The sequence below is a fragment of the Poecilia reticulata genome, linkage group LG7, assembly GCF_000633615.1.
Source record: "Poecilia reticulata strain Guanapo linkage group LG7, Guppy_female_1.0+MT, whole genome shotgun sequence".
Taxonomy (NCBI): Eukaryota; Metazoa; Chordata; class Actinopteri; order Cyprinodontiformes; family Poeciliidae; genus Poecilia; species Poecilia reticulata.
The window spans coordinates 24,404,032-24,428,275 of NC_024337.1; the positions used below are offsets into that span (position 1 = coordinate 24,404,032).

Consider the following 24,244-nt stretch of genomic DNA (forward strand, 5'->3'; position numbering starts at 1 on the left):
TGTGTGTGTGTGTGTGTGTGTGTGTGTGTGTGTGTGTGTGTGTGTGTGTGTGTGTGAGGGACTGGGAGACTGTGATCTCTCGCACAGTAAAAAATGGCAGCCTCACCACCTTCGTAAACAGGCTTCACGCAGGCATGCAGACACCCACCCCCGCACGTTACATGCACACACACACCCACCTCCCTGCACTTTACTCTGAACCTCACAGGAAATTCACACATACAATCGTTTACGGTGTCACATAAAACACATCCACATTGCCATCATGGCTAGGATGGTCAGTCTGTGAATGTCAACGCACAGAATTGGTGTTCAAGTCGACCGAAGTTGCCCAAGCAAAAGCTGATGTGAGGTCAGGGGGACTTTGTTTCATCCGTCACCTGAGTTAAACCTGTTTGGTTCTGTTTTAAACTCGTCAGTTCGGTTTCGGAAGACACTGTAAGTTGGTTTTCATGAGCTCCAGGTTGTGTCCATTGGCAGAACATTCCAGGCTTCACAGTGAGGTGGGGAAGGAGGGAGAGAGGGAAACAGTGTGTGACTGAACCTCGGAGCTCGACGGGGGCTCGGAAATGCGGGGGTAGACTGGTTGCAGTGGTGGAGATGGTGGGGCGGGGGGGGTGGGGTATCATGAAGGAAAATTCCTCACTGAAACACCTCAGTGGTTCCTTCACGATAGTTAACAACACCATCACCCCCCCACACACCCAACCCCAAACGGCCTGCCCATCCCCCCACCATCATCAGCATCTACCGCCGTTCGCTCTCCCTCTCTACTCTCGCCTGCCACCCACACCCAGCACAACCACGTGATGGATGACTGCGACTGCCCACCCATAAGCCATTGTGCTGGTCATGTGACCAGCCTGGCTTGGCAGAGCGGTGCCCCCTGATGCAGAACTGAATGGCAGTGGTGGTTGGGGTGGGGGTCTAGGTAGGAGGGGCAGACGGCGGCTCAAACCGAGGGCAGTTGCTGCTCTCAGTGGGGTGGAAGGAGGGGGGAAGAGGGGCATCACGTTCCCTCAGAGGCAAACCTCAATCGCCTGTTAACCCCTCACACACATGCAAGCGTACACACACACTGCCCCCTTATTTACCTTTTAAAAGGGCCAAAGAGTCCTCCTTTAATGCAGATTTATTTCTTTTAAGTTAAATCTGGAGGCTGACTTCGTTCTGGTGCCTGAGTCAAAGTGAACTCTTTGTACGTTGTGTCACACCCCGGTCCTGTGGGGGTTAACAGAGCGCCGAGCTAATGTACCATGACCCATGTGTGGGGCAAACCAAGCATTTACTCATGCCGTTGTAGGTGCAGAGAAAAGCAGCAGGTTTGCAATTGGAGAAAGAGATATGCAACCAGAAAAGGAGGGATCTATTTAATGACCACATGCAATCTGGGTTTCTTTCACACCTTGGTACAAATACTTTGCAGGAAGAGGTTTCAGTTTTTAGCCTCTTCTATTAGGTGAATTTTGTGTTCAGTGTTTAACAGTGTTTAAGGAACTTTTTTGCTCGAAGAAACGCTGTTCTGCATTTCAACTGTGGAGGCTCGGTGAGCTTCTCGTGCTCTGCATGAGATGTCATGTCAGGGCAGAATGGCTGGGAGAGTAATTGCCCTAGAGCCGTCCTTCAATCCTGCATCGTTGCCTCCATGTTAGGTGGAGAGAAAGGGAGGAGCGAACCCCTCCACTCCACAGGAAGCTACGCCATCTCCCCGTAAAGACTCTGGACCTGGGACAATTTTATTTATTTATTTATTGAGATGCAGGTGTGTTGGTCCTGATTGCTCAGGAATGTGTCTTTCCAGGAAATGTGATGAAATTCTGCGTTGCTTCATTGTCAAGTTCCCAGTTGTATTGAGCAGCAAATTTAAAAGAAAAATATATTCGGAGTGCTTGGAAATGTGTTTAGTGCCACTTCAGAGGCTCACAGCTCTCAGTCTCTGTGGGGGTGTGTCTGAAAGAGAGGAAGTGAGACGCAGTAGCATGGGGGAGGGGAGTAAGAGGGGTGGGACAGGGGCTCTCCAAAAAACCCTGTAGTGAGGAGGCAGACTGAGACTGAATAGCATCATAAATGAGATTGAGTTTCAGGGGACATGAAAGTTTACCCTTACTTTTGGCTTTAATACTTTAAAGATGTTTTTTTTACCCTGAAGATCCTGATATTACCTGAAACTTCTGTAAGAAATTTTATTTTTGTTCGCCTATTTTCTTGTCTAAATTCCAGGTGATCTCAGATATTTTCATTTTCTCTCCCTTCTTTTTCAGGATTCTACTAAAACTTCTGCAGAGAAACACTCGGGGACTTATGGACGAGCCCGTCCACTCTCCTTCCCCCATGTCTGGTCGATAGTGAAGGAGGAATCCATCTTCTCTCTCTCAGCCCCTCAGCCATTTGACCCCCCCACCTCCTGTCCCTCTGGTCTCACCATGGCCAGCAAACGGAAGTCCACTACACCCTGCATGATCCCCAGTAAGGTCATCCGCTCTGTGGAGGAGGCGGAGCGGGACTCTCCGGTTCCGCTCCGTCACTCCAGGGTTTCTGGAGGCGACAGACGCAGCCCTTTGGACGTCAGCAGCGACCCAAAACAGGAGGCGGGGGATGCAGATAAGGACGGTGGCATTTACACTTGCAAGCTGTGCAATTTTGAAACTCACGACCTCAACCTGTTCCTAGATCACGTCTACACGGGGCACCCGGACTTTAGGGCGGACCCTGGCTTCGTCTGCATGAGCTGCGGCGTTTCGGCGCCAAAGTTTGAGGGGCTAGCTCTGCACAACGCCAGGGTCCACCCCAGCACTTTGAATACGACCCTGCAGCTGAGGAGGAGGGAGAGGAGGGCGGTGGTGGAGCAGAACCTGCTGATAGGGACAGAGCTGTGCAGGGACAGCGAAATCTCCATCACTAAGACGCCAATCATGAGGATGCTGAAGGGCAAATCTGAACCCAAAAGGATTGTGGTGTCTCACTCTGTGTCAGACGAGCCCGCCTCGGACGTGCATTCTGCCTCCATATCCAGGGAATCTGAAAGAAAGGAATCTTCTGCTGTTACAGTCACCCACGTCTCCACGATCGTCCACAACGGAACGAGCAAGACCACCCTGCCCTCGGCCATCCAGATTGTCAACGGCTCTACGGGGTTACCCCTACTGAAGACGCCCATCACACAGGTGGCCCGGATACTGATGTTTTTTTTATTTGTTTTAAGTGAATTTGCTTTATTAATCGTGTTTTTAAATTCCTTTCAGGTTGTTTCTGTAGCTCAGAACCGAAGTCTTCACCATTCTGCACCCATCACAGCTTCCTCTTCTGCTTCTTCCGCTTCTTTATCCTCATCCTCGCAAAATCTTCCCAAGGTACGAATTGGCTTTTGTGTCAATGTTACGCAATTTACAATTCAAATAAAAGGGTTATATGCAATCATCAGTGAAAGAAAAAGTATATTTTATTCCTTTTTTAATGAGGGGTTTTATAATATAATCAATATTCCAGGATGGTTTCAAGACACAAGAGCTCAGTGAATTAAAAACAACTATTAGGTTGGATAATTTGAAATCTCACATTTTTGTGGGATACTTTGCGCTACTCGTCGTTAGCTATTTTAAAATTGTTGCCTTCCTGCTGTGGATCTGGTTTTGAAGAGTAATCCACACAGTTTTAATGTGATTGAGGTCAGAAGGTTGGGTCGGCCATTCAGGGAGCCCTTTAACATTCATGAGGACAGCGATGTCCTCAATGAACCCATTGACTTGCAAGTAAGTGCTTTTGGAGTGATCGTTAAGGGGTTAATGCAAAACCAGTTTGATGTGTGTTTAAGGTCATCAGAGTTTCTGTGGGCTCTTAAAAAAATTCCAACAGAAATAAGTTGGACAGGAAAGTTTGTTTCAATGAGGTCCAGCTTGAAAAACGTGGCTTAAACCATTTGCGAGTAAACATGATCATATTCACATTCAGTACAAATTATTATTATGTACATTTTTTTCCACAATCATTGTCTTGTTGGAACAGCCAACTGAGCCTATAACAGCATGAAACTTGCAGGAACATCAGGATGAGTAGTTTTCATCCTGTTGTGGATGAAGCAGGAAAAGGTTATACCAGTAGTTTTAGCAATATTTCAGATATTTAAAATAATATCAATAACTATCTATATTGACTGTTATTAAACCCTTATATTTTTATATGTTTTTCATCCATGTCTTCCAGCCCTAAGTGTGATTAAACCTGTACAGTTCAATCCGACTCCGCACTGATTTTCTGTCTCTCCCTGCAGGTGATGATCCCTCTGAGCAGCATCCCCACCTACAGTGCCTCCATGGACTCCTCCTCCTTCCTGAAAACCTCTTTCAGCAAGTTCCCGTACCCCACCAAGGCTGAGCTGTGCTACCTGACTGTCGTCACCAAATTCCCAGAGGAGCAGATCAAGATCTGGTTCACCGCTCAGCGGCTGAAGCAAGGCATCAGCTGGTCCCCGGAGGAGATCGAGGAGGCCAGGAGGAAGATGTTCAACACCATCATCCAGACGGCGCCAGTCAGCTCCCAGAACCAAACCCAGAGTCACCACAGCTCGGCGCCACACACCATCACAGTGCTGCCCGCCTCACTGGGGCCCACCGGGATTCCTCAGTTCCTGCAGGGGTCTCTCGTCAGCCCAGGCGGCGTAATCGTCACGCAGCCTGTTGTGGCAAACGGAATCCAGGTCAGCAGTGCCCCCGTGGCCCTGGCGGTCACGCCGAAGCCCCAGGCGGCGGCTCGGCCCACGATGCAGGCCCGACCCGCCGCCGCTCTGGTGGCGGACAAAAGCCCCAGCATACTGGTGGGAACGGTGGGCAGCAGTAAAGCTGTGGGAGGGGGCACCAACAGCACCAGCAGCACTGAGGGCGGCGTCATCAACCTTAGTCTTGGAAGCAGTAGTCATGGCAACACTAAGGGGAGCAGTGTCATTGGTAAACATGGCAGTGCTAATGCTAACTCCAGCGAGAAAAACAGCAGTGATGTTAGCAGCCGTGCTAGCACCAGAAACACGGATAGTAAACCGGGCAGCGGCGGCGCGGGTCAGATGGACAGTAAGACCCCCATGGAAAACAAAGCTGTCATCAGCAGCTGTGAAAACCTGAAGAGCAAAGATGCTAATGGTAGCAGCAACCATCACAACCTGGCCAGTGCAGGAAGCGAGGATGCAGATCCTTCGGGTTGTGACTCACCAACCATCAAAATGGAGGATGCTTCATCCCCCGCCTCCAAGTCCTCCTCCCCGACTCCTGCAGGTCCGGGAAGCAGCTCCGGCTCCCGGACCCCCTCGAGCGCCTTCCTGGACCCCAGCTTTTACAAAGGCAAGAAGTCCCAGGAGCAGCTCAGTACCCTGAAGGACAGCTTCCTGGTGAGCCAGTGGCCCGACCAGGAGGAGGTTGACCGCCTCATCGGCCTCACCGGCCTCACGGTGCGCGAGGTCCGCAAGTGGTTCAGCGACAGACGCTATCACTTCCGCAACTGCAAGAGCTCCCGCTCCAGCACGGGTGGGCAGAGTAAGTCCAGTGGTGGAGCGGGGAACGGCGGAGGTACGCCTGGTAGCAGCGCCGCCACCGGCTGTAACGCCCCCGTTGATCTGTCGGAAAGTAGCAGCAGCAACTCTGGTGCCAAAACTCCCCAGCACAACTCCAGCAACTCCACCCAGAGCCCACCGCCAACACAGACCCCCACATCGCCCACTGCTCCTTCCAAGAGGCTCTTCAGGTTGCACTCACCTGATTTCACAGCCGTCCGCTACAAGGAGAGAGACCCCCACCAGGTGAGACCCCAACTCTCTCTCACTGCAACTCTGCTGAATTTTGACCAATCCTTTTAGCCCTCTGCTAATTTCACTTCCTGTTTCACAATGTCTCTTGAAAGCCAAATCTGCAAGAAGAAAACATATGTAACGCTAAATGGTAACACTTTCCAAAATCTTCATGTCCTGAAGATTTTGAAAATCCTCAGGACTTCATATGGATTAAAGGTGCTATTTCAAGAAGATACTTAAAATAGTTAAAATTCTGTCATTTGGTAAATTATGTGCAGCAATTAAAATTTTTTTGCAAGACCATGTGAGGCCAAAAATAAGGCAAAATAAGAATTTGCAAATTTGACTACAAGCTTTTGAAAAAGGTGTCAAAAATCAGTCATTTTAGGCCACAACAATCACACACACAAAAAACTTCGTCATCCTGGAGAAACTGAAGCGTGTCTGAAGCAGAGATTCATTTGGTCTTCAACTCCTGCTTTTCTTGTGTTCAGCCATCCTGACCCAGAGATGAGGTCAGAAGCCAACTTGGGAGAAAAAGGCCTTAACTGTGACTCTGTGGTTTTTCAGATAAAAGCACATTTTTCTCTTTATTTAAAAATTGAAATCCAGAGAACCAGTGATGATTTGGGTAGCTGTGTCATCTGTAGGAGTTCTCTTTGCCGCTGATAAGCTTTATGGAGATGCTGATTTCATTTCCTGTTAGACTTTGAACCAAAACCCGACTGCGTTTGATTGGCTGGCTAATCCCTCTGACATAGTCGATGCAGTAAATCACGCAAAATGAGCTCCGACTACTTATTCGGTGCACGAGTACAGTACATGGGAACGCTAAATAACTAAAATAAATCAACCTCCTCATGATTTTGACAGTAATATTCATCTCTTTGCGTGTGCTACGTTCAGGTGATAGCCCTTGAGGCCAGCTTTGCCCAGAACGCCGACCCGTCAGGAGAAGAAGTGGACAGGCTGCGCTCTGAGACCAAGATGACGCGGCGGGAGATACACGGCTGGTTTGCTGAGAAGAGGAAGCGAGTGGCTGCCGAGAAGAAGAAGGAGGAGGCGGAGCGGGAGCCGAAGGAGGACGAGGAGGAGGTGGAGGTGGATGGAGAAGAGAGGCAGAGGGATGACGGTTCAGGGGAACCGAAAGTGAACCCCATCAAAATAAATCTGAAGATGCTGAAGGTGACTGAGGCTAGCAGTAAAGCAGAGGGGGAGGGATCTGGTAGTACGAGCTCTCAGCCCGGCAGCACGCCTGCCTCCACCCAGGGCCCCACCTCTTCCACCACCACTAAACCTTCCCAACCTTCCACCCCAACACAGAAAACCTCCCACTCCCCCAAACCCACAACCGTCCGAGGGAAGAAGACGGCGGAGCAGCTCCACCTGCTAAAGCAAGTCTACGCCCGAACCCAGTGGCCCAGCGCCACTCAGTATGATGAGCTCATCTCAGGAACAGGGCTGCCCCGACCCGAGGTGGTGCGCTGGTTCGGGGACTCCCGCTACGTCCAGAAGAACGGACTGCTGAAGTGGCTGGAGGAGTACCAGAACCTGGCCCTGGAGGAGGAGCTGCAGAGGGACGGCTCCAAGGCCCTGCAGGACCATCTGGACGCCCACGGCAGGCTGGACGACTCCCAGGTACAGGTCATGTCTTCCCCCCTCTCTCATTACTCACATTCCTGTCTGACCACTCAAAAAAAAAGAAAAAAAAAAAAAAAAAAAAGGACACTAGAGCCAACAAAAAAAAAATTTTTTTAATGAAGTTAATTGCAGGATTTGCAATTATTCAAAATTCATTATACTTCAATCGAAAACAGTATATCAACAAAATAATCATTTTAACTTCATAGCCCCTTTTTGCATACATTTATGAATAAATAGACGCATATAAGCTCAACAACAAAACATTTATTGTTTTTAATTATTCAGGCCATTAAACCATCAGATTGGTGCAAAGTGCCAATAAACGCATTCAGCTTTCAGGAACCCCTGAACCTTCATGTTATTTCTATGAAAAAATAATTACTATAATAACTAGAAACGTGGATGTCGTCGTTGGGAACGTCTGCTCTCCCCCTATTTGCACAGCTTTCACACAACTTCTTCCATCAAATCACTTTTTGAAGCACAAATGAGGAAAAGCCGCTTTGTCGCCTGTCTCCGCTGTTGGCGGATCTAATTTGTGCATCAGATTCCTGACCGAACCAGAAACTCATTTATAAAAAGCTTCTGACTCAGGAGTCCTGTACGTGTAATGTCACTAACTGTATTAAAACATTTTAACATGTTGAAATTAATGTATTTAATTAATCAAAATGAGCATGTGTTAGCAAAAAAGGATGACATAGTGTTTAGTAATAATGTCACAATATTTATTTAAAGAGTTTGAATAATAATGATTGATTTTCAATCAGAAGTTCGAAGGTTAACTACCCAAGTGAACGCATTTGTAACGCTGCTTTGTAAACGGTTGAGCAGCTCAGCTAATCAACCAGCGAGCAGAACTAGGAGGTGAAACATTTTCTAAACGTACAGATGTTAATCCTGTGTTTTTGTTTTTGTCTCTATATAAATATCAACAATAATATGAGTCTAATAAAAATGTAGGCCGTGTCATTTTTGCAGCAGCAGGTGTAGCTGATGCTTTTCTGCTTTTGAGTAACAGCAGTTGGTTCACATTAGGCACCATGAAGCTGTAAAACTGTCGTCGTCATACCATGAAACTCTCATAACACAGTGAGTGATATTTTAGATGGTTTTAAAAAATAATGTATGTATATAAGTGTTTTGTTCGGATACGAGCCGCGCTGCTCTGTTTGCCGAGGGGATTCTCAGGAAGCTCCTTCAGTGCCGAGATCTTTGAAGTTTAAGACGCACCTCAGGTCTTGATTCCTCCTAAATTCACCTGTCGTCTTTTATCTCAAAAGAGATGAGTCTTTTGTTCACTGAACTACATGAAGAAGAAAAAAACCTCCTGATGAAAGAGCAAAGTTTTAGATGTTTATTGTGAGTGAAATCATCTCTTTGCTGTTTTCATCCTCCCGCTCCAGAGACTCAAACTTCAAGTAGTAGTTTTGTTTATTTGTATGGAGAGAAAAAAGTTTCTCCTTTTGGTATTTTATTTGGGTTTAATAAACATTCTTTTTCTTCCTCATCTATTATCCATGTCCCCACTGTATGACAGGAATTATTAGATTAAAGCAAAGTAGCAAAACAAACAACTATAGTAAATATTTAATATTTGACATTTCTAATGATTAGAGCTGCACAATATTCTCACATCACCACCATATCGATGTCTGGAAGGACTCTTTGCATGCAGTATTTGTTTTCTGTTGGATTATAAGAAATAATTACAATTAGATCACAATAAGAGATTCAGTTCCACATCGGAGAGAGAGTGGAAAGAAGTCAAGATTTTCTAACCAGAGTGAATAACTGTCTAAACAAGAAACGTCTTGACCCCAGAATTTGAACCAAGGTGAACCAACCTAATGGTTTCCTTGCAGTCTCAAGGTGTTCAGCTTTAACATTTGCCTGCATCTAATTAATGAAACCTTTATTATTCCGTCCTAGTTAAAGGAGCTGGCTGAGAAGACTGGTCTGACGAGCGACTTGGTGCGGCATTGGTTCTCTACCAGGGGAGCGATGCCCGACGCTAAGCAAAGCGCTGGACAGCGGGTGGGAACGGGAGCCGTCGCCGCAGAGGAAGCGGAGGCGGCGCCGACAGGATCCTCGGCTCCGGAGCCACAGCCGGGTGGCGGGACGGAGGAGAAGATGGAGCAGTCGGTGTGCGGGGCGGAGGCGGAGGCCGACGGCTCTGCTGCTGCTACAGGTAGTCCTGGACGCCATGGTCGTTTTTTTGGGGGGTTTTTTTACTACAAGAAAAATGTGTGTGTGTAAAGTAAAATTTGATATTTTCAAGAAGCTACCACTCACACACCTTTTTATAATTAAATGCAACAAAGAAAAGACATTTGAAAGACTGGCATCATTTGTGGGAGAAATTGAGTGCTGCGTCAACAGCTTTGTGTGTGTGTGTGTGTGTGTGTGTGTGTGTGTGTGTGTGTGTGTGTGTGTGTGTGTGTGTAATGATCAGGTGGCACAGAAATACCAGGGTGGAACCTACAAACACACCAATATTATGATGATGAGTAATGAGGCGTGCTGTGGCAGATATTCACTTCCCGCCTGTCTGGCCCAACTGAACAGCTCAACTATAGATTTATATCTTTTCTGAATCATTTGTTGCTTCCCCCCCCTGTACAGGAAGTGAAGAGGCCTTGGTATGAGGACGGAGTTTACAAGACAGGTGGTCTTTGTTCCGGCAGGACAGCAGATGGTTTGTAACCGGATCAGTGGTTTGAAACTGACCTCTACTAGGGACGGACACCAGAGCCAGCCCTCTGTCCCTCCGTGTGCCATGTGACGCCATCATCCCGGTTTTACTTGATGACCACGTGTTTGGTGGACGGAGGTCTGACAAAGAGTGATGGGAAGTTTATCAAGTCGTCGCCGCTGGGCATTTTTGCCAAGGCCTTAGATGAACTTTTTCTTTTTCCCAGTCTTGCTCTATCTGCTCAGCTAAACGTCCAAACTCTGCTGCTGTCGGTGCGTCTTCGTCGCTCCTTGAATGCGTTCTCTGTGCTCGGATCGGACGGACTTTGGTCTGGGAGACGTTTGGAGCGGAGGCGGGCACCATGCGACGCCCGAAGGAATGGGACGTTGCGCTAAAACCACGTGGAGTTCGGATCTTCTCGTAGCATCGAGTGCTTCTCTACATCTCGTTTGTTTTTATGGAACTTTCTTAGGAACAAATGCAAAAGATCTGAACTTTTACCACAGTTCCATACTTATGCTCGATGTACAATTTTTACCGATGCATTTGGAGAATAAACAGAATGTAATGAATTCAAACCTGTTTCTCATTCACTGGTCCAAGATGAGGGAACCAAACAAAACTATCTGAAACTTTTTACTGTTTGAAGGATAATTTCTTTAGAAGACAAAATACAGAAACTTTAAACTCAATTTTACTGAGATTTAATGTGATATAAACTGCATAGAGGTTGACGTGCTTAAAGAGACACGGGCCAGTTGCAGTCAAATATCTATTAAGTTAGGTTTGATAAATACAGCAGTTAAGTAAAAGTGATCATTTGTGCTATAAAATGGCTATAAAATACATAGGGAGGGTGTTTGTAATTGAGTTTTCTTAATCCACTTCTAAGAGTTGCTGGATGTATGTGGTCCTACTTGGATTAAAGTGAATGCAAAAAGAATGCAAAGCAACCTAAATGTCTTAGGTTGTACCTAGCATTTTCAATTTGAACATTTTGCATTTTTCAAAGGCTTCCTGCACCCTAAAGATTCACTTATTTCTTAAATGAGGGATTCAGGGGAGCACAAAATCATTCCGATGGCTGCAAAAAGCCCAACCTTTGGTCAACCCAGGGTTGGTTTAAAGCAAATATGTGGGAGAGAATGGCTCAGTCAAAGTCCAGACTCAAAAATACATGTTCCTAGTTGCTGTTCTGCAAAGGATAGCTGAAAATGTTTAGTATTTAGATGTGCAAAGATTATCAACATGCCTCAAAACATCTGTAGCTGTAAAAATGTGGATTTACAAAGTAATACATTTGTACACATGCAACAAATTTCATATTTTACTTTGGAACCATTTTTGAAAACAGTTTCCTTCCATCTGCTAGTTGTGCATCATTTTATGTCGGTTCATCACATAAAATTCCAACAAAATTCATTTTTTGCCTTTTACAAAAAAATAAATGAACAGAGCTCAACTTCTATACTTGATTTTTCCCATTTGAAATACCAAATTATTTCAGACACGTTTTAAAAGTTCACGCCCTTTGCTTCCATGCGACTCTTTTGGTTCCGTTTGATTATTCATCCTCATGTTTGTCGGCTGTTCACACGTCTTAAAGTCGTTCATTTCCGTTCAGTTTCCTGGAAGTTTAAAAAAAAAAAACAAGTATCTGCGCCTCAATGAACAATTTGTTGAGGAAAAATAAGGACCAAAAAGGATGTATAAAGCAGTGAGTATTTTATTTACTTCAGGCTTGAATATGTTCCATATGAAAGGCAAAAAAAATTTAAAATTAATACTTCTCGTCATTGAGGTTTAGGCACATTACAGGAAGGCAAATGTAAAATGAGGCCGACACTAGCAGAAAGAAAAATCGATAAAATTACAACAAAAAAAGCTAAACAAATTACAGTTAAAGGCCCCACACAGGCGTCCTTTGTTATTCAGCTTGATTAGATGTCACTATGGAGAACAGTCCGACAACATCAAACAGTTGAGTCGTTCTGAACGTGCTCACAGTGCCGAGCAGCAAACCATCAAAATACGTGACTATGGGCTGTGGGGAATGTGGCTTCAATGTGGTGTGTGTGTGGAGATAGGCCAGAAAGGAGAGCAATGCAATTGCTCCACACACACACGCATATTAAAAAAAAACTAAACACACTGGAGGAAGAGTACATGTAAGACAAAAGGAGCTTTGGGATAACAATCGAGTGCAAATGCAACAAAATACCCCAGCCGTCCAGCATGATGACCACGCCTTCACCTTACATCGTCCTTTATGGCTTAAAATGCGTCTCAAAACAACACCGAGCAAGAATCTGAATATCATCGACCGTTCAGTCAAATCAGGGAAAACACTGTTTGTCCAGCGAGCCTGGACCTTGAGTCCAGCTAAAGGCCAATCCGTTTCCAGGCATGTAACAACGAGACGCAGCGGTGAGCTGAACTCTTTGGACCTTTCATTCATTATCATTTGGTCACTGCCGGTCTTCAATACTCGTTTATCTTAATACTGTGACTCCACCTGCACCAAAAACACACGGGGAAAAGCAGAAAGCTGCATGAGCAGAGCCAAGACTTTTTCAGTGACGCTTCAGAATCGACCTACATCTGAATTCATCAGCAGAAAGCGATCCAGACTGGGATACTGGGCTGCAAAGCTGGGTCACTCTTACAAAGTCTCAACTTTTTTTTTATTTACCCATAATTCCAGCATGAATATCTTGTATTAGGAATGAGCAGAATGAACAGCATCAATGCAGACTCCAGTGTGAATCTTAAGTTTACACACCGCTGTTAAAATTCATGTTATTTTGATTTTAAAAAAGAAGGTTTTTTTAAGGCCTTTACACTTTTAATGTGACGCAGCCTATGATTGAACTTAAACATAAATTTCTTGTATTTCTCCAACTGCCAGGATTAAAAAAAACATTTGCTAGATTAAAAATATCAAGGCTTGGATAAAATCTCTCAAAACATCATAAGAGAATCTGCTATGAACTTATCATAGCTACCATAAGTTAGAATTTGAACAGGAAAAACACAAAGCACCTCTGGCAGAACACAGTGAAACATGATGGTGGCAGCATTATGATCTGGGGTGGTTAAAATTTTGATTTCTGCTGGAAATCAAGTCAATTTAAGAATTCACTGAATCAGGCAAGAGACAAAAGAATTTCTTCACCAGAAATAAAGTTTTGGCTCAACCTGAGGGATGATACGTTTGGAGGCCATTTTGAAAAGTGGAGGCCAAATATGCGTCATACTTTCTCAAAACTGAAAAGCTGAACGGTGCGTTTATGAAACCAGGTTATTCCTGATCTCTGGCGTTCCTCAGATGAATTTTGAACATCTTGAACATGTATCGTTTACCAAGTGCGTGTTTTAAGACACTGATGTGGATAAGAACATGATGGTAGAAACACCAATCAGTCACCATCAGAGTCCAGGCCTGACCTCCATCACCACACGGCCGAGGTGCCAGAAGGGTCAGTGGAGCCGGTTAGCAAAGCAAGACGATGGAATGATGTGCAGCTTTTGTTTTGCTGGAATGTAAGTGAGAAACGCGATGCTCCTTGGAACACAAAAACAGGCCACGGCCTCTTCCTCCCGCCTTTAATAATTACAATAATAACAGAAACGCCTCTGAGATTTCAGTCCAAGTCGTAAGTCAGCGTCAGAGCGGAGGCACGTAAACTGTCACGAAGCAGAGCGAGGTTAAAACGTAGCCGTAGAAAGCCCTCATGGTTCACGCCAACATGAAGTCAAATTATGAATGTTTAAAGGTTTAAATAACTGGAATATTTAAAAACATGGAGACAGGAGCTCTTTTGAGAGCAGGCCGGCTGCCGCTGCCGCTCTCCGGCCGACGGCGCAGCAGGAATAAATATCTGTCCAAACAGCAGAGAAAGGAGGAACCGGAACCAGCTCTATCCCTTTTCTTCCACTTGGTCTCCAAACTCGGCAGCTGTTGTCACGTCGACAACAACAACACAGGAAATCACAGTCCAGGACTCCAGCCTTCCAGTTTCTTCTTCCTGTCTGCCGCCGTCTGCTTCCTGTCAAGCGCCCCTCCACCCCGCAGCGTCCTTTCCCTTCTCCTCAGTGGGGCACAGAGGCGGTGATGTGGGGAGTGGAGGAGGGGGTTTGTAGGAGGAATCGAAGGAGGGAGAGCTGCCTGAAATGTAGGCCAAAGCGGTGGTGGGCGTTTCCATGGAAACAGCAATCACACAGCAGTCAGTGACATCATCAGTACGGGGAGAGGCGACTGGTCCTCCGCAGCATCCTGGAGAGAAGACGGAGAGGAGGGTGAGGTCCTCTTAACACCACCAACAGCAGCTGCCCAGCTGTCCACACGCTCACCTTCGGTTCTGAGGGTCCATCTGGTCCAGCAGCACCTCCTGGGACACCCTGAAGTCGTCGATGGGTGACTGGTAGCGGGATTCGAACGAGCCCTCCCTCCCTCTGTAGGACACGGCCTGAGCCGGCGACTGGGGCAGTGGGGACGTGGTGGACGACGTCGAGGACACGGAGCCCAGCTCTCGTCCCACCTGTGCCGACGCCGGCACCGACGCGCTCCCCGCCATGGAGAACGGGCTCAGGACTTCCCCGTTCTCATCCTGGAAACCATGGAGCAAAACAGGAGAGATGATCCAGGATCAGCACAGCTGCTGGTCCGACAGTAAAAGCTTTTATTTCACAGGGTTCGGGGCCTAAGAAAAGGAAGACGAGAGATTTCCTCAACAGCTAAAGGAAGAGGCGATGAAGCCGAGCGATCATCACGTCTTCTAAGTTAGAGGAGTTATGGTGACTTGTTTAAACAGGATGCAGCTTGTTACAAAGTAAAGACGACTTGGAGCTATTTTCATCATCGGGGAGGTGAGAATGAAGGGACAGGAAGCCTGAAGCTATTTAAAGAGAAACTGTTTGTCGAGACTGGAGTGAGAGAGAGCAAGACGTTCAGCAGAAATCTGAAGCGAACTTCTATTACAAACACGGCTCAAAATTTTAGAATATGAAGAAAAAGTTCAACAATTTTGTCATTAATTTAAGGAAGTGAAACTTTCAAACTATTACGAGCCGACACTCCTTGTAGTTTTAGAGGTAAAACTCAAGGTAAAACTCAAAATTCAGCGCCTCAGGAAAGTAAAATATTGTGAAAAGAGCTAAAGCATAATTCGCAGAAAGCTGGGTGAAAGGAAAAAGCAAAATCCATTCAGTGAACTGAGGCTGGAGTCATCAAGTTCCAGCGCACACATCGACCAAAGTCCAATTGGCTGATCAAGAGACGTCAGAAGCATCTTACCTGGGCTAAGGAGAAAATTAACCGCGCTGTCGTTTAGATGTTCAAAGTCATCCTTTCAAATGAAAGTAAACTTCACATTTCATTTGGAAATGAAGGTCGTAGAATTCAGAGGAAAAGCGAAGAGGCACAGACGCCTCGTTGCTTAAAGTTCAGTGTGACGTTCCCAACACCAAACGCCTCCGTCTACCTGGAAGTTTTACAGCAGCTCACACTTCCTTTCTGTAGACAAGCTGCACGGAGATGCCGGGTTCTTTTTCCAGCAGGACACTGGTGGACACTATTGTTACACTGGTGACCGTCTTCCAGCTGGAACGTTTTTCCACCCCAGCTGATGCAAAGAGTAGCCGCCTCTCGTTTCTTAAACAAGGATGTTAGTCTGTTTAAGAAGAGTCAAATCATTGGCATCAAGCAGACAAATCGTCTAAGGAGACTGGAGAAGCTAATATCAATACATTATTAAAAACGAGAAGGGGAAACCACCATCGTCTATGTGGCTGGATAAAAGAAATTTGCGATTGTGATCAACTGAACGTTTGGCGACACCTAATTAAAGATAAACCAGAGTAGAAATCAGCGATCTTTGGTAGAGAAAGTAAGAGCATTTCGTCATGGGAAACTCAATGAACTGGGACTGAACAGCTGTGTGACCATAAAACCACTAATCAGTGAGGCTAACCGGAGAAAAAAAGGCTTTAATTTGGACGGAGGCATAAAGATGTAATCTGATGAGTCCAGATTTACTCTCTTCCAGAGCGACAGGCGCATCAGGGTAAGAAGAGAGGCAGATGAAGTGAAGCACCCATCATGCCTGTTGGGGCAGTACTATGATCTGGTCAGGTCAAAGTTCAGCAGCATTATGAGGTCAGCTGACCTGAAGGACCAGGTTATTTAATCAACTCATTGGTTCTTCCCCGATGACGTGGAGGAATTTTACAAGGCGACAACGACTCACTGGGCCGAAACGATGTCACAGAAAATGCCGTAATAAAAGCTGAGCGCGTTCTTACAAAACATGAAAACGATTCTCTTTTTGGGCCAGCCAGTATATTCTGTAGTCTGACCTAAAGAATGTGCATAAAGGTTTAACAAACGAGAAACAGAAAGTATTGAACTTTCACAGTATTCACAGTTTTTGATCTATATTTGTAACTCTTTGAACCACAAACAGCTCCAGTTCAAAGTCTGATTAATTCACCGGCTGATGACAGGAGGAGGAAATCCTGCTGTTCATCAGTCGCTACTCTCATCCTTCTACTCCATTTCTACTTGGTGTGAATTTCCAGTCAGCTCCTGCGTCTAGTCTTACTCTGAAGTAAGATTCAAATTACCAGGACAGAACTGGGAAAGAGCGCTTTAAACATTCTGCTCCTCATTACTGGAAGGGATTATAGCAGGATCGAAAGACTGAGGAAACGGTTTCATTGAACCGTTTTAACTTTTATATTTAAAACGTTTCGAAGGTCGAAATTTCGTCTCGTTTTGCTGTGGTGTAGCCCAGGACGCTGGTGAATGAAATTTTTAATCTCGGTGAGTTTTTCCTCTCTCGTTAAGTAAAGGTTACAAGCAAACGTCGGTGAAGGCGGTGTGTTGAAACTATCGTACCCCCCGAAACCCGATCCAATGGTAAAAACCGAAGACTTAAAAGAAAAAAAAACTAAACTGGAACATTTCTCAACAAATTTTATTCAGTTTGTACAATTCTGCCATTTGGTGTCAAGTGCAATTGACTTAAAAATAGTATTTACATTTTAAATAGTGAACACCACCACCGACACCGAAATAAAATCCCCCATTTACAACATAAAGTTTAGGTTTTTGGTGCAAAACTACAGAAGTGGCAGAAGCCGTCTTATGGAGATACCATAATCTCTTCATGGTTTAACATCAATGACGATATTGATTTGAAGATTTTGTCTAAAATAATAAATTAAGGCATTTTAAAACCTAGAATATAACACTTACATACAAAATATCAATGCAAATCTAGTAGGTTGGAATTATATTTAACAATTTGTAAAATATATACACGTTTTCCCCCCATCTCACACTGGTCAGTGACATGTTCTCACACCTAGAGCAGGTGTGAACATGCAGCTCCAGATATGCATCTGTAAATAGACGAGTATCACTTCTTCATAGGTGAGAGAATCGATTCTCCCAGAGTTGTGAGTGTCTGGACACTTTTAACCGTCTTTGCATAAAGCCGAGAAAATAAAATACTCTTGCGGCTTTACTCGACTAAAAACAGCTAAACCTCCTGGTTTAGCATTAAAATCATTTCTTAGTCACAAAACAATAACATCTATATGTAGCAAGTGCATGCTGCCTTATGGCTTTTATAACCCAGCAGGTTTAGAAGGAGCTCGGTTAAAGAGACTAACCCACCCTGCCTCTGGTGATTTCCATGTGGACCAACAGAGAAGCCAACTCCAGATCTTCACTGTAGCTGTTCTTCAGCGGTACCGACCTGTAGCCTGAAAAACACAAACGCACACATTTACAACTGTTTACATCCACGCAGCATCGAGAGTTTCCTCTCAAAGACAAAGATCTGGGGAACACACACACACACGCACACCCACACACACACACCTGTCTTGAGGCTCTGAATGGGGAACGTCGCCTGAGCCAGAAAGTTTTGGTCGTTGAACATGTCGATTTCATAAACCCCGAAGCGCAGGAAAGCAAAGGCGGAGTTGCAGACGGTGAAGGAGAAGGACTTCCTGGGCCAGGTCGGGTTCAGGCCGTTGTCGGCTGGAAGAGACCGCAAACATTGGAGCAACATGAGACGCTCAGAAATCCAGGAATACTGAGCTGAGCTTTTGTTTTGTTTCTTTACTGAATCGTTACATTAGGTTAATTTGATTTAGAATGGATTGATTGATTGTATGAGGGAATAATTTCCAATAATCATTCTATTACTATTCTTCAGAAAACCATTGTTGTATACCAATATCAGCCCTTTTGATAAGTTATGTAATCAGAGCTCTCAAACCAAATCATAGATACGAGGCTGATGAGAAGTTTTCATAAATAATCGCTAAGCAGTCTCATCAACTGATACAAAATAAATGATTAGAGAAACATGAGAACTATACAATATGTATCCACAGATTTAATCAACTTTACATTTTCCTCAAAACAAGATATGCAGAATAATTGCACTAAAACATAACCGGCTGGAAACCTATGAAGAACTGTTTGCATTCATTTATTACTCCCTCCAACAGAAAAATCAGGTCTAAAACATTCAGTTCAGATCAATATTACTAATAACAGCCAAGAGAAGATTTTCTAGTATAATGACTGGAATATACTACATAATATTTGGTCTTTACATCACCAGCCCAGACAGGGGATCTGATTAATAAAATTTTTTTAAAATAAAATCTCTGTGAATGACGCTTACTTTGGAGACACCATCGTGGCTCTGCCACCAGGGGGCAGTGTGGCGCTCCTTTCCCACATTCCACCAACTACAACATTGCCAACCGGCTTTTATTGACATGAAGGAGCCACATGCTATTGGGCATGTGGTCTGATCAGAGCATCACTGCACTAATAGAAGCTCTGATGACTCATTCAACTGGATTCATTTGAAAAACACAAAAACTAAAATCTACAACATGTTTAGAAAAAAACCCCCACAAGTTTCAACGCTAACCGTTCCACCTGACAAATTACGATTATGTCAACGCTGCACAATGTTTTGCTTTTGTATTCCCAGACAAGGCCAAATTGTTTGCACAACTTCCTGTTTTTCTAGGACCACAAAGGAAATTTTACACAAAAGGTAATTGATCCAATAAACAATGAAAAAATAAATTTAAAAATAACTCCTTCCTACGGTTTTGGCGCACAGGCCCATTCCTGGAAGAGAGAGCTGCGGCTACAGTAGAAGCAGCGCTCACCTGCGGATTCCGTTTTCTGTTTGTCGTTGTCGTAGTCCGCCCCACACACCTCGATCTCGATGAGAGGAGAGACGATGCCTCTGCCGTGCTTCGGGAGGTGCCTAGCGCCCAAAACCTTAAGAAAAAAAAAAAAAAAGCAGCGAAATTCATATTCATCATCACACCTCAAACTACAAATACACATGCAATCATTCATTACTTTTTTTTTTAGATCTAGATTTGTTCTGCTGAGCAGGACTTGTATGGCTTGTTTCTAGTTTTTGCATATAATTTCAGTCAGCTTGAAATTTATGATTTCTCACCCTGCTTGATTTACAATTATTGCAAAACTGCTTTTGACTCGTTTTGAGGTATTTAATAAAAAATAAATAAAAAAAAATCACATCTCTGAGATGCGGATGCAGTCTGGGAGTTTGCAAGCATAGAAAACGTGCAGCGCGGTGAAGAGTGCATGCAGAAGAAGAAAAAAAAAAAAAACAGGTTGCTGTGAGCAAAGTTGTTCTGTGGCAAATTACCACAAAGAGCTGAAAGCATGTGAAAGACAGCCCTGGTTAGACTGAGCTGAGGGGGAACAACAATCTCACAGCTCCTCTTAGGAGGTGGTTTCCCATCTTTGCAGCCTTCTTGCCGAGTTGTGCTCCCTACAACAACCAACTGAAGTATACAAACATTGCTGAAAGACGCCTTAACATGTCGCAGCAACACTTACCGTGTCGAAGTCAAACAAAACAAAGACAGTAAAGGGCAAAATTACATTTAAAATAATCTTTTCATTTTACCAACATGTTTCTTCTGATTGAAAGTAGCTGAAGAATTGATGGAAGGAGCTAAAGATGAAAAATAGGATTTCTGACCGTACAGAATCGTTTCTATTGCTCTAATACTTTTTCTACCAAAAGGTAGAAATAATTTTACCTTTAACTTAAAAAGTGTAAAAAAAAATAAAAGTAAAAAACGCAAAAGCAATCCCCCATGCACCTGGAATAACAAATTTATGGTAAAAAAAAAAAAAAAAAGAAAAAAAAGAGGGTCTTTTCTGTTTTTAAAGTTATTTAACTTTTATAGCTGAAGTGTATAAAATCACACATGACCGACTCCATTAAGTCCTTACCTCATGAATCAAAATAGAAACGTCTGTGGAAAATTAATCAAACCCTAAATGTACAGAAATAATTAAAAGCCTCAAATTTAAAGTGGGTTTTAATTGATTCTAATTACTCTAAGAATGAATGCACAGTTCAAGAAAAAAATTATCTGCGCACAACCCATTTAAAAAAAATGTATCTAATAATAAAATGTCAAAGTTACATTTTAAATAAAGACTCTTTTTTTCCCCCTTTCGGTTCTATTTCAGTTCGTTTCCGGCTCTTTCTAATTATATTTCACCTCCAGGCTTTTTTACATTTGAATTCAAAAATTTTAACTTCACTACATTCATTTCTGTCATGCAAAACTATAACTAATGCTGTTGTACCTAAACACGTCTCAAGTCTTTTGATTTTATTTCATAAGTAATGAAGCTAAACCGCAATTAATCAACTTTTCCAAGCCGTCTTGAACTCTCCTTATCGTCTCTTACTAGAATTAAACCTTTGACTTTACCTCTATTTTCATTGAGACTTGGTCTATGCCGCGTAGTGTGTTTTTGTCGAAGGGATCAAAGGAGTCGTCTCTCATGATGGGAGGCTGGAGGACGTAGCCGCTCCTTCCATTCAGCATGAACAGCGCCTGGTTCATCTGCATCGGCTTGTCTGTGGGCAGACGGAGAGGAAATAGACAACGAAGGTGAAATGAGTGGGGGGAAAAAAACAAACAATAATAATAATAATAATAATAATAAAAAAAACAAAAACAAAGATGAATTCTTCTGTCTGCACTACGACTTACCAGCAGTCTGAAAGTTGAGCGCGACAAGCTGGGAGCCGCAGAGCCACATGGGGAACGGGTCGTAGTTGGAGGAGTCGAGCCGCTGGCCTCTGGGGTAGATTCTGGACAGCTGCAGCCGGTTGTACTGCAGGAACTTCTTCCCCTTGGTTTTGTTGACGTACTTCTCCGCTTTGGTCTCAGGAAAGGACGACATGTCCTGGAAACAGGCCCGCTCCGTGCCGATCTCTGAGTGAGGCAGAGAGGGAGGGAACCGCGGCTGATCTCAGAACAGGTTCAACTTCATCACAGATCGCTATCTGGAGGTTGTGTGTAATCCTCACTTTCTTCATCAAACGGGACCGGCCTGCAGTAGATGACCAGGTCTGATAGCTCCAATGCAATCTTCTTCCTCCTCTCCATTATCTTGCCCTCTTCCAGCTGAGCACAGAAACACAAAAATGTAAACATGGCAGCAGTAAGGGTAGCATACAGCTCAGTGTGTGTGAAAACAACATTAGCATTCACTGCACCGCACTGTTGGTGCTTGTTAAGTATTTACAGCTGTTATAAAGAAGACAGACTTCATATTTCTGTGCCTTTCCTGGCACGCATCTCGTATCTGCGTCTTCACCTTGGCCTCAGAAGTCGCAGCAACTTCCTGGATTTTTGTCTTCCAGTCTTGAAGTTCCTCTAAGCTGTTGGCAGCCACGTCCAGCAAAGTGGCCTGCGCCGTGTTATTCTGAACCAGAGAGAAGACGAACGGTCTGCTGCCCTTCCCTTCAGTGCGGGTGACTGAAGAGGAGAAAAGAAAAATGAAAAAAAGAGGGAAAAGAACACATTACCATATCATGTTGGGCTTCCATTAGGCCATGGTTAATAAATAATTAAAAAACACAAATTACATAAGTTACCAAATAATAGATCCAGTTAAATCTAGATTACGTGCAAAACACTAAGAATTGGACTGAAGATGTTTTGCTTCACTTTTTTTTTTAAATGAAAATGATTTATTTTAACGCCACTAGATGGAGATGTTGAGCTGCAAAAAAAAAAAAAAAATACAACAAGAGAATCTGCTGGGACAATATTTAACTTCATTTGTTCATACTTCTTTTATTGGCTGAGACAATGGATGTTAGGATAATTATTTCCTCTTGTTTTGGATGCTGTGCAGCTGGACAGATTTTTCTCTTCTTTTTTTTTTCCTCTTTTTGTTTTTTAAACTTTTGGCCAGTTGTTGTGATATGTAACCTTAACAAGGTATAGTTTTTACAATCGGGAGCAGCTGATAAGCATCTCAACGGCTCAGATAATATGTAAACTACAATTCCAAATGCTAGAGGAATTGAAAAGGAGACTTCTTGGATTCAGAGCAGAACCAAAGAGCAGAGGGAGAAGGAGGAAGTTCAAACTATCTGTTAAATCGATAATAAAAGGGCAAAGATTGACTCCAACGTTTCTCTGCCCAGCTTTCTAACCACATGGTCAGATAAAGAGCGGTGGCAAAAGCGAAAACACGGTAAGTGATGATGTCATCATCCAGAAAGAGTTACTGTGGAATATCATCTCTGCTGCCTTGAAACTGAACTGGAAGCATGTTCATGACCCGCTCATACAGCAACAGTCTTCAGTCAGAGGCTTCGTTATATTCACTGGGTGTTTGCAGGGGAAGCAAACCTGAAGCGCAGCGATGAGGTTTACACCTGAACCCTTTTTTTCCACACAGGATCCGATTAGTTTGGATTAAATGTTTTCCTTAGTAAATAACTCAGCTTATCTCTGATATTTTTAAAAAATTTGACACTTTGACACTTAAAGACAGATGTTATTTTCCTCACAATGAGAGAATAAAATGAAAACCAGCACAGTAAACTTTATCGTTTTCTTCATGAAACTGTCAAAACTCGGCAGTCTGGTGGCTTAAAGGCAAACTGATAAAACAGGTCTACACAGAAGCTTTACGTTGGTTTCCAAATGAATGCTCAGTGGGTAAAATTTGAACAACCTTATCTTTTAATTCACTGTGGTTTTTATAGTCTGAACATGATCAAACTATGAGATAAAAGCGTGTGAAAAGCTATATAAAAATAATCAAGGCCTATGAGCAATGAATTAAAAAAAAAAGAGGCAGATAAAACGGCAGTCAGGAAAGTAATAACGCAAAAAGCAGGCGCCTCCATTTTTCAGCCTGAAATGGGGCCCGCTGTCAAGGTAGCAGGTTGCTCTGCAGCCCTGCAGCAGAGGCTGACAGGAAGTGGAGGGGCTACTCACTAATCTGGCAGGAAGTTACATCCACACTTCCTCTCAGCAGATCTCCGAGAGGGCTGTTTTCTGTCATCTCCTGCATGACAGAGAAGACAAAAAAAGAAACGGATTACAAAGTGTTTGATCTCTGTTGACATTTTATTCCACATTATGCAGGGATCCAATGAGAGAGATCAGTGATGATCAGCAGAATAAACAACAAGGCAACGATCCTCACAGTTCTGTCCGGCTCCGCTGCCGCTTGGCTGATTTCCTCAACGTAGTTTGCAGGGAACCACATCTGCTTCTTCCCTCCACAGTCACCTTTCCACCTGCGCCAAACACAAAAAGTCAAAGTGCATTTCTAACACAGGGCCACTCTGTTATAATACACTCACTGCTCTTGTTTTCTTCCTAGAAAAAAATGCAATCTCTGCGAATGGAAGAACAATTTCCTGCACTTCTCACTCACCATCCACCTTCCTGTTTGTCTACGTTGGTGATCACGGCGTTCTTGGAGAAGGAGAGCTCGTCGTCTCTCTGAGCTTTATACTCGTACATGGCTTTGACTGTACACTGGAACAACCAGAGAGGGTTATTAGACGGACAAACGCCACCGGTGAGGAAGTGCGAGTGTTCAGAGACGCTGGAAACTCACCTTCAAAGTTGGCATTTGATTGGCCTCCACGTAAAAGCCCGGGTTCCTGCCCTCATACAGCGACCCGTAGTCTGGCTCCTGTTGGTCAACATGCAGTGTTTACAGACTGTGGAGCGTTCCGACTGGTGGAGTTTGTTTATTTATAATTAATGTCTAG

The 24,244-nt window shown here is 44.1% G+C and overlaps 2 protein-coding genes across 6 annotated transcripts in view; one reads left to right on the forward strand and one right to left on the reverse strand.

The window, feature by feature from the left end:
• zhx3b (zinc fingers and homeoboxes 3b) overlaps positions 1 to 10,690 on the forward strand; it is a 16,386-nt gene extending 5,696 nt beyond the window's left edge. For 2 of the 4 annotated variants that reach the window (XM_008413888.2, XM_008413889.2), the window contains exons 2-7: positions 2,262 to 3,164; positions 3,243 to 3,350; positions 4,268 to 5,782; positions 6,680 to 7,411; positions 9,350 to 9,608; positions 10,043 to 10,690. In XM_008413888.2, the coding sequence (XP_008412110.1) occupies positions 2,424 to 3,164; positions 3,243 to 3,350; positions 4,268 to 5,782; positions 6,680 to 7,411; positions 9,350 to 9,608; positions 10,043 to 10,065 (3,378 nt within the window). In that variant the 5' untranslated portion in view covers positions 2,262 to 2,423 and the 3' untranslated portion in view covers positions 10,066 to 10,690. Of the gene's footprint in view, positions 1 to 2,063; positions 2,174 to 2,261; positions 3,165 to 3,242; positions 3,351 to 4,267; positions 5,783 to 6,679; positions 7,412 to 9,349; positions 9,609 to 10,042 lie in introns of those variants that run through there. The other 2 variants (XM_008413891.2, XM_008413890.2) reach the window with 2 other exon arrangements.
• A 1,130-nt stretch (positions 10,691 to 11,820) lies between these two features.
• plcg1 (phospholipase C, gamma 1) overlaps positions 11,821 to 24,244 on the reverse strand; it is a 37,406-nt gene continuing 24,982 nt past the window's right edge. For both annotated transcript variants that reach the window (XM_008413884.2, XM_008413887.2), the window contains 13 exons: positions 24,088 to 24,165; positions 23,902 to 24,005; positions 23,668 to 23,761; positions 23,457 to 23,526; positions 21,817 to 21,977; positions 21,527 to 21,623; positions 21,207 to 21,431; positions 20,922 to 21,070; positions 19,320 to 19,434; positions 18,001 to 18,162; positions 17,794 to 17,882; positions 14,466 to 14,722; positions 11,821 to 14,388 (listed from right to left, as the gene is read on the reverse strand). In XM_008413884.2, the coding sequence (XP_008412106.1) occupies positions 14,352 to 14,388; positions 14,466 to 14,722; positions 17,794 to 17,882; positions 18,001 to 18,162; positions 19,320 to 19,434; positions 20,922 to 21,070; positions 21,207 to 21,431; positions 21,527 to 21,623; positions 21,817 to 21,977; positions 23,457 to 23,526; positions 23,668 to 23,761; positions 23,902 to 24,005; positions 24,088 to 24,165 (1,638 nt within the window). In that variant the 3' untranslated portion in view covers positions 11,821 to 14,351. The remainder of the gene's footprint in view (positions 14,389 to 14,465; positions 14,723 to 17,793; positions 17,883 to 18,000; positions 18,163 to 19,319; positions 19,435 to 20,921; positions 21,071 to 21,206; positions 21,432 to 21,526; positions 21,624 to 21,816; positions 21,978 to 23,456; positions 23,527 to 23,667; positions 23,762 to 23,901; positions 24,006 to 24,087; positions 24,166 to 24,244) is intronic.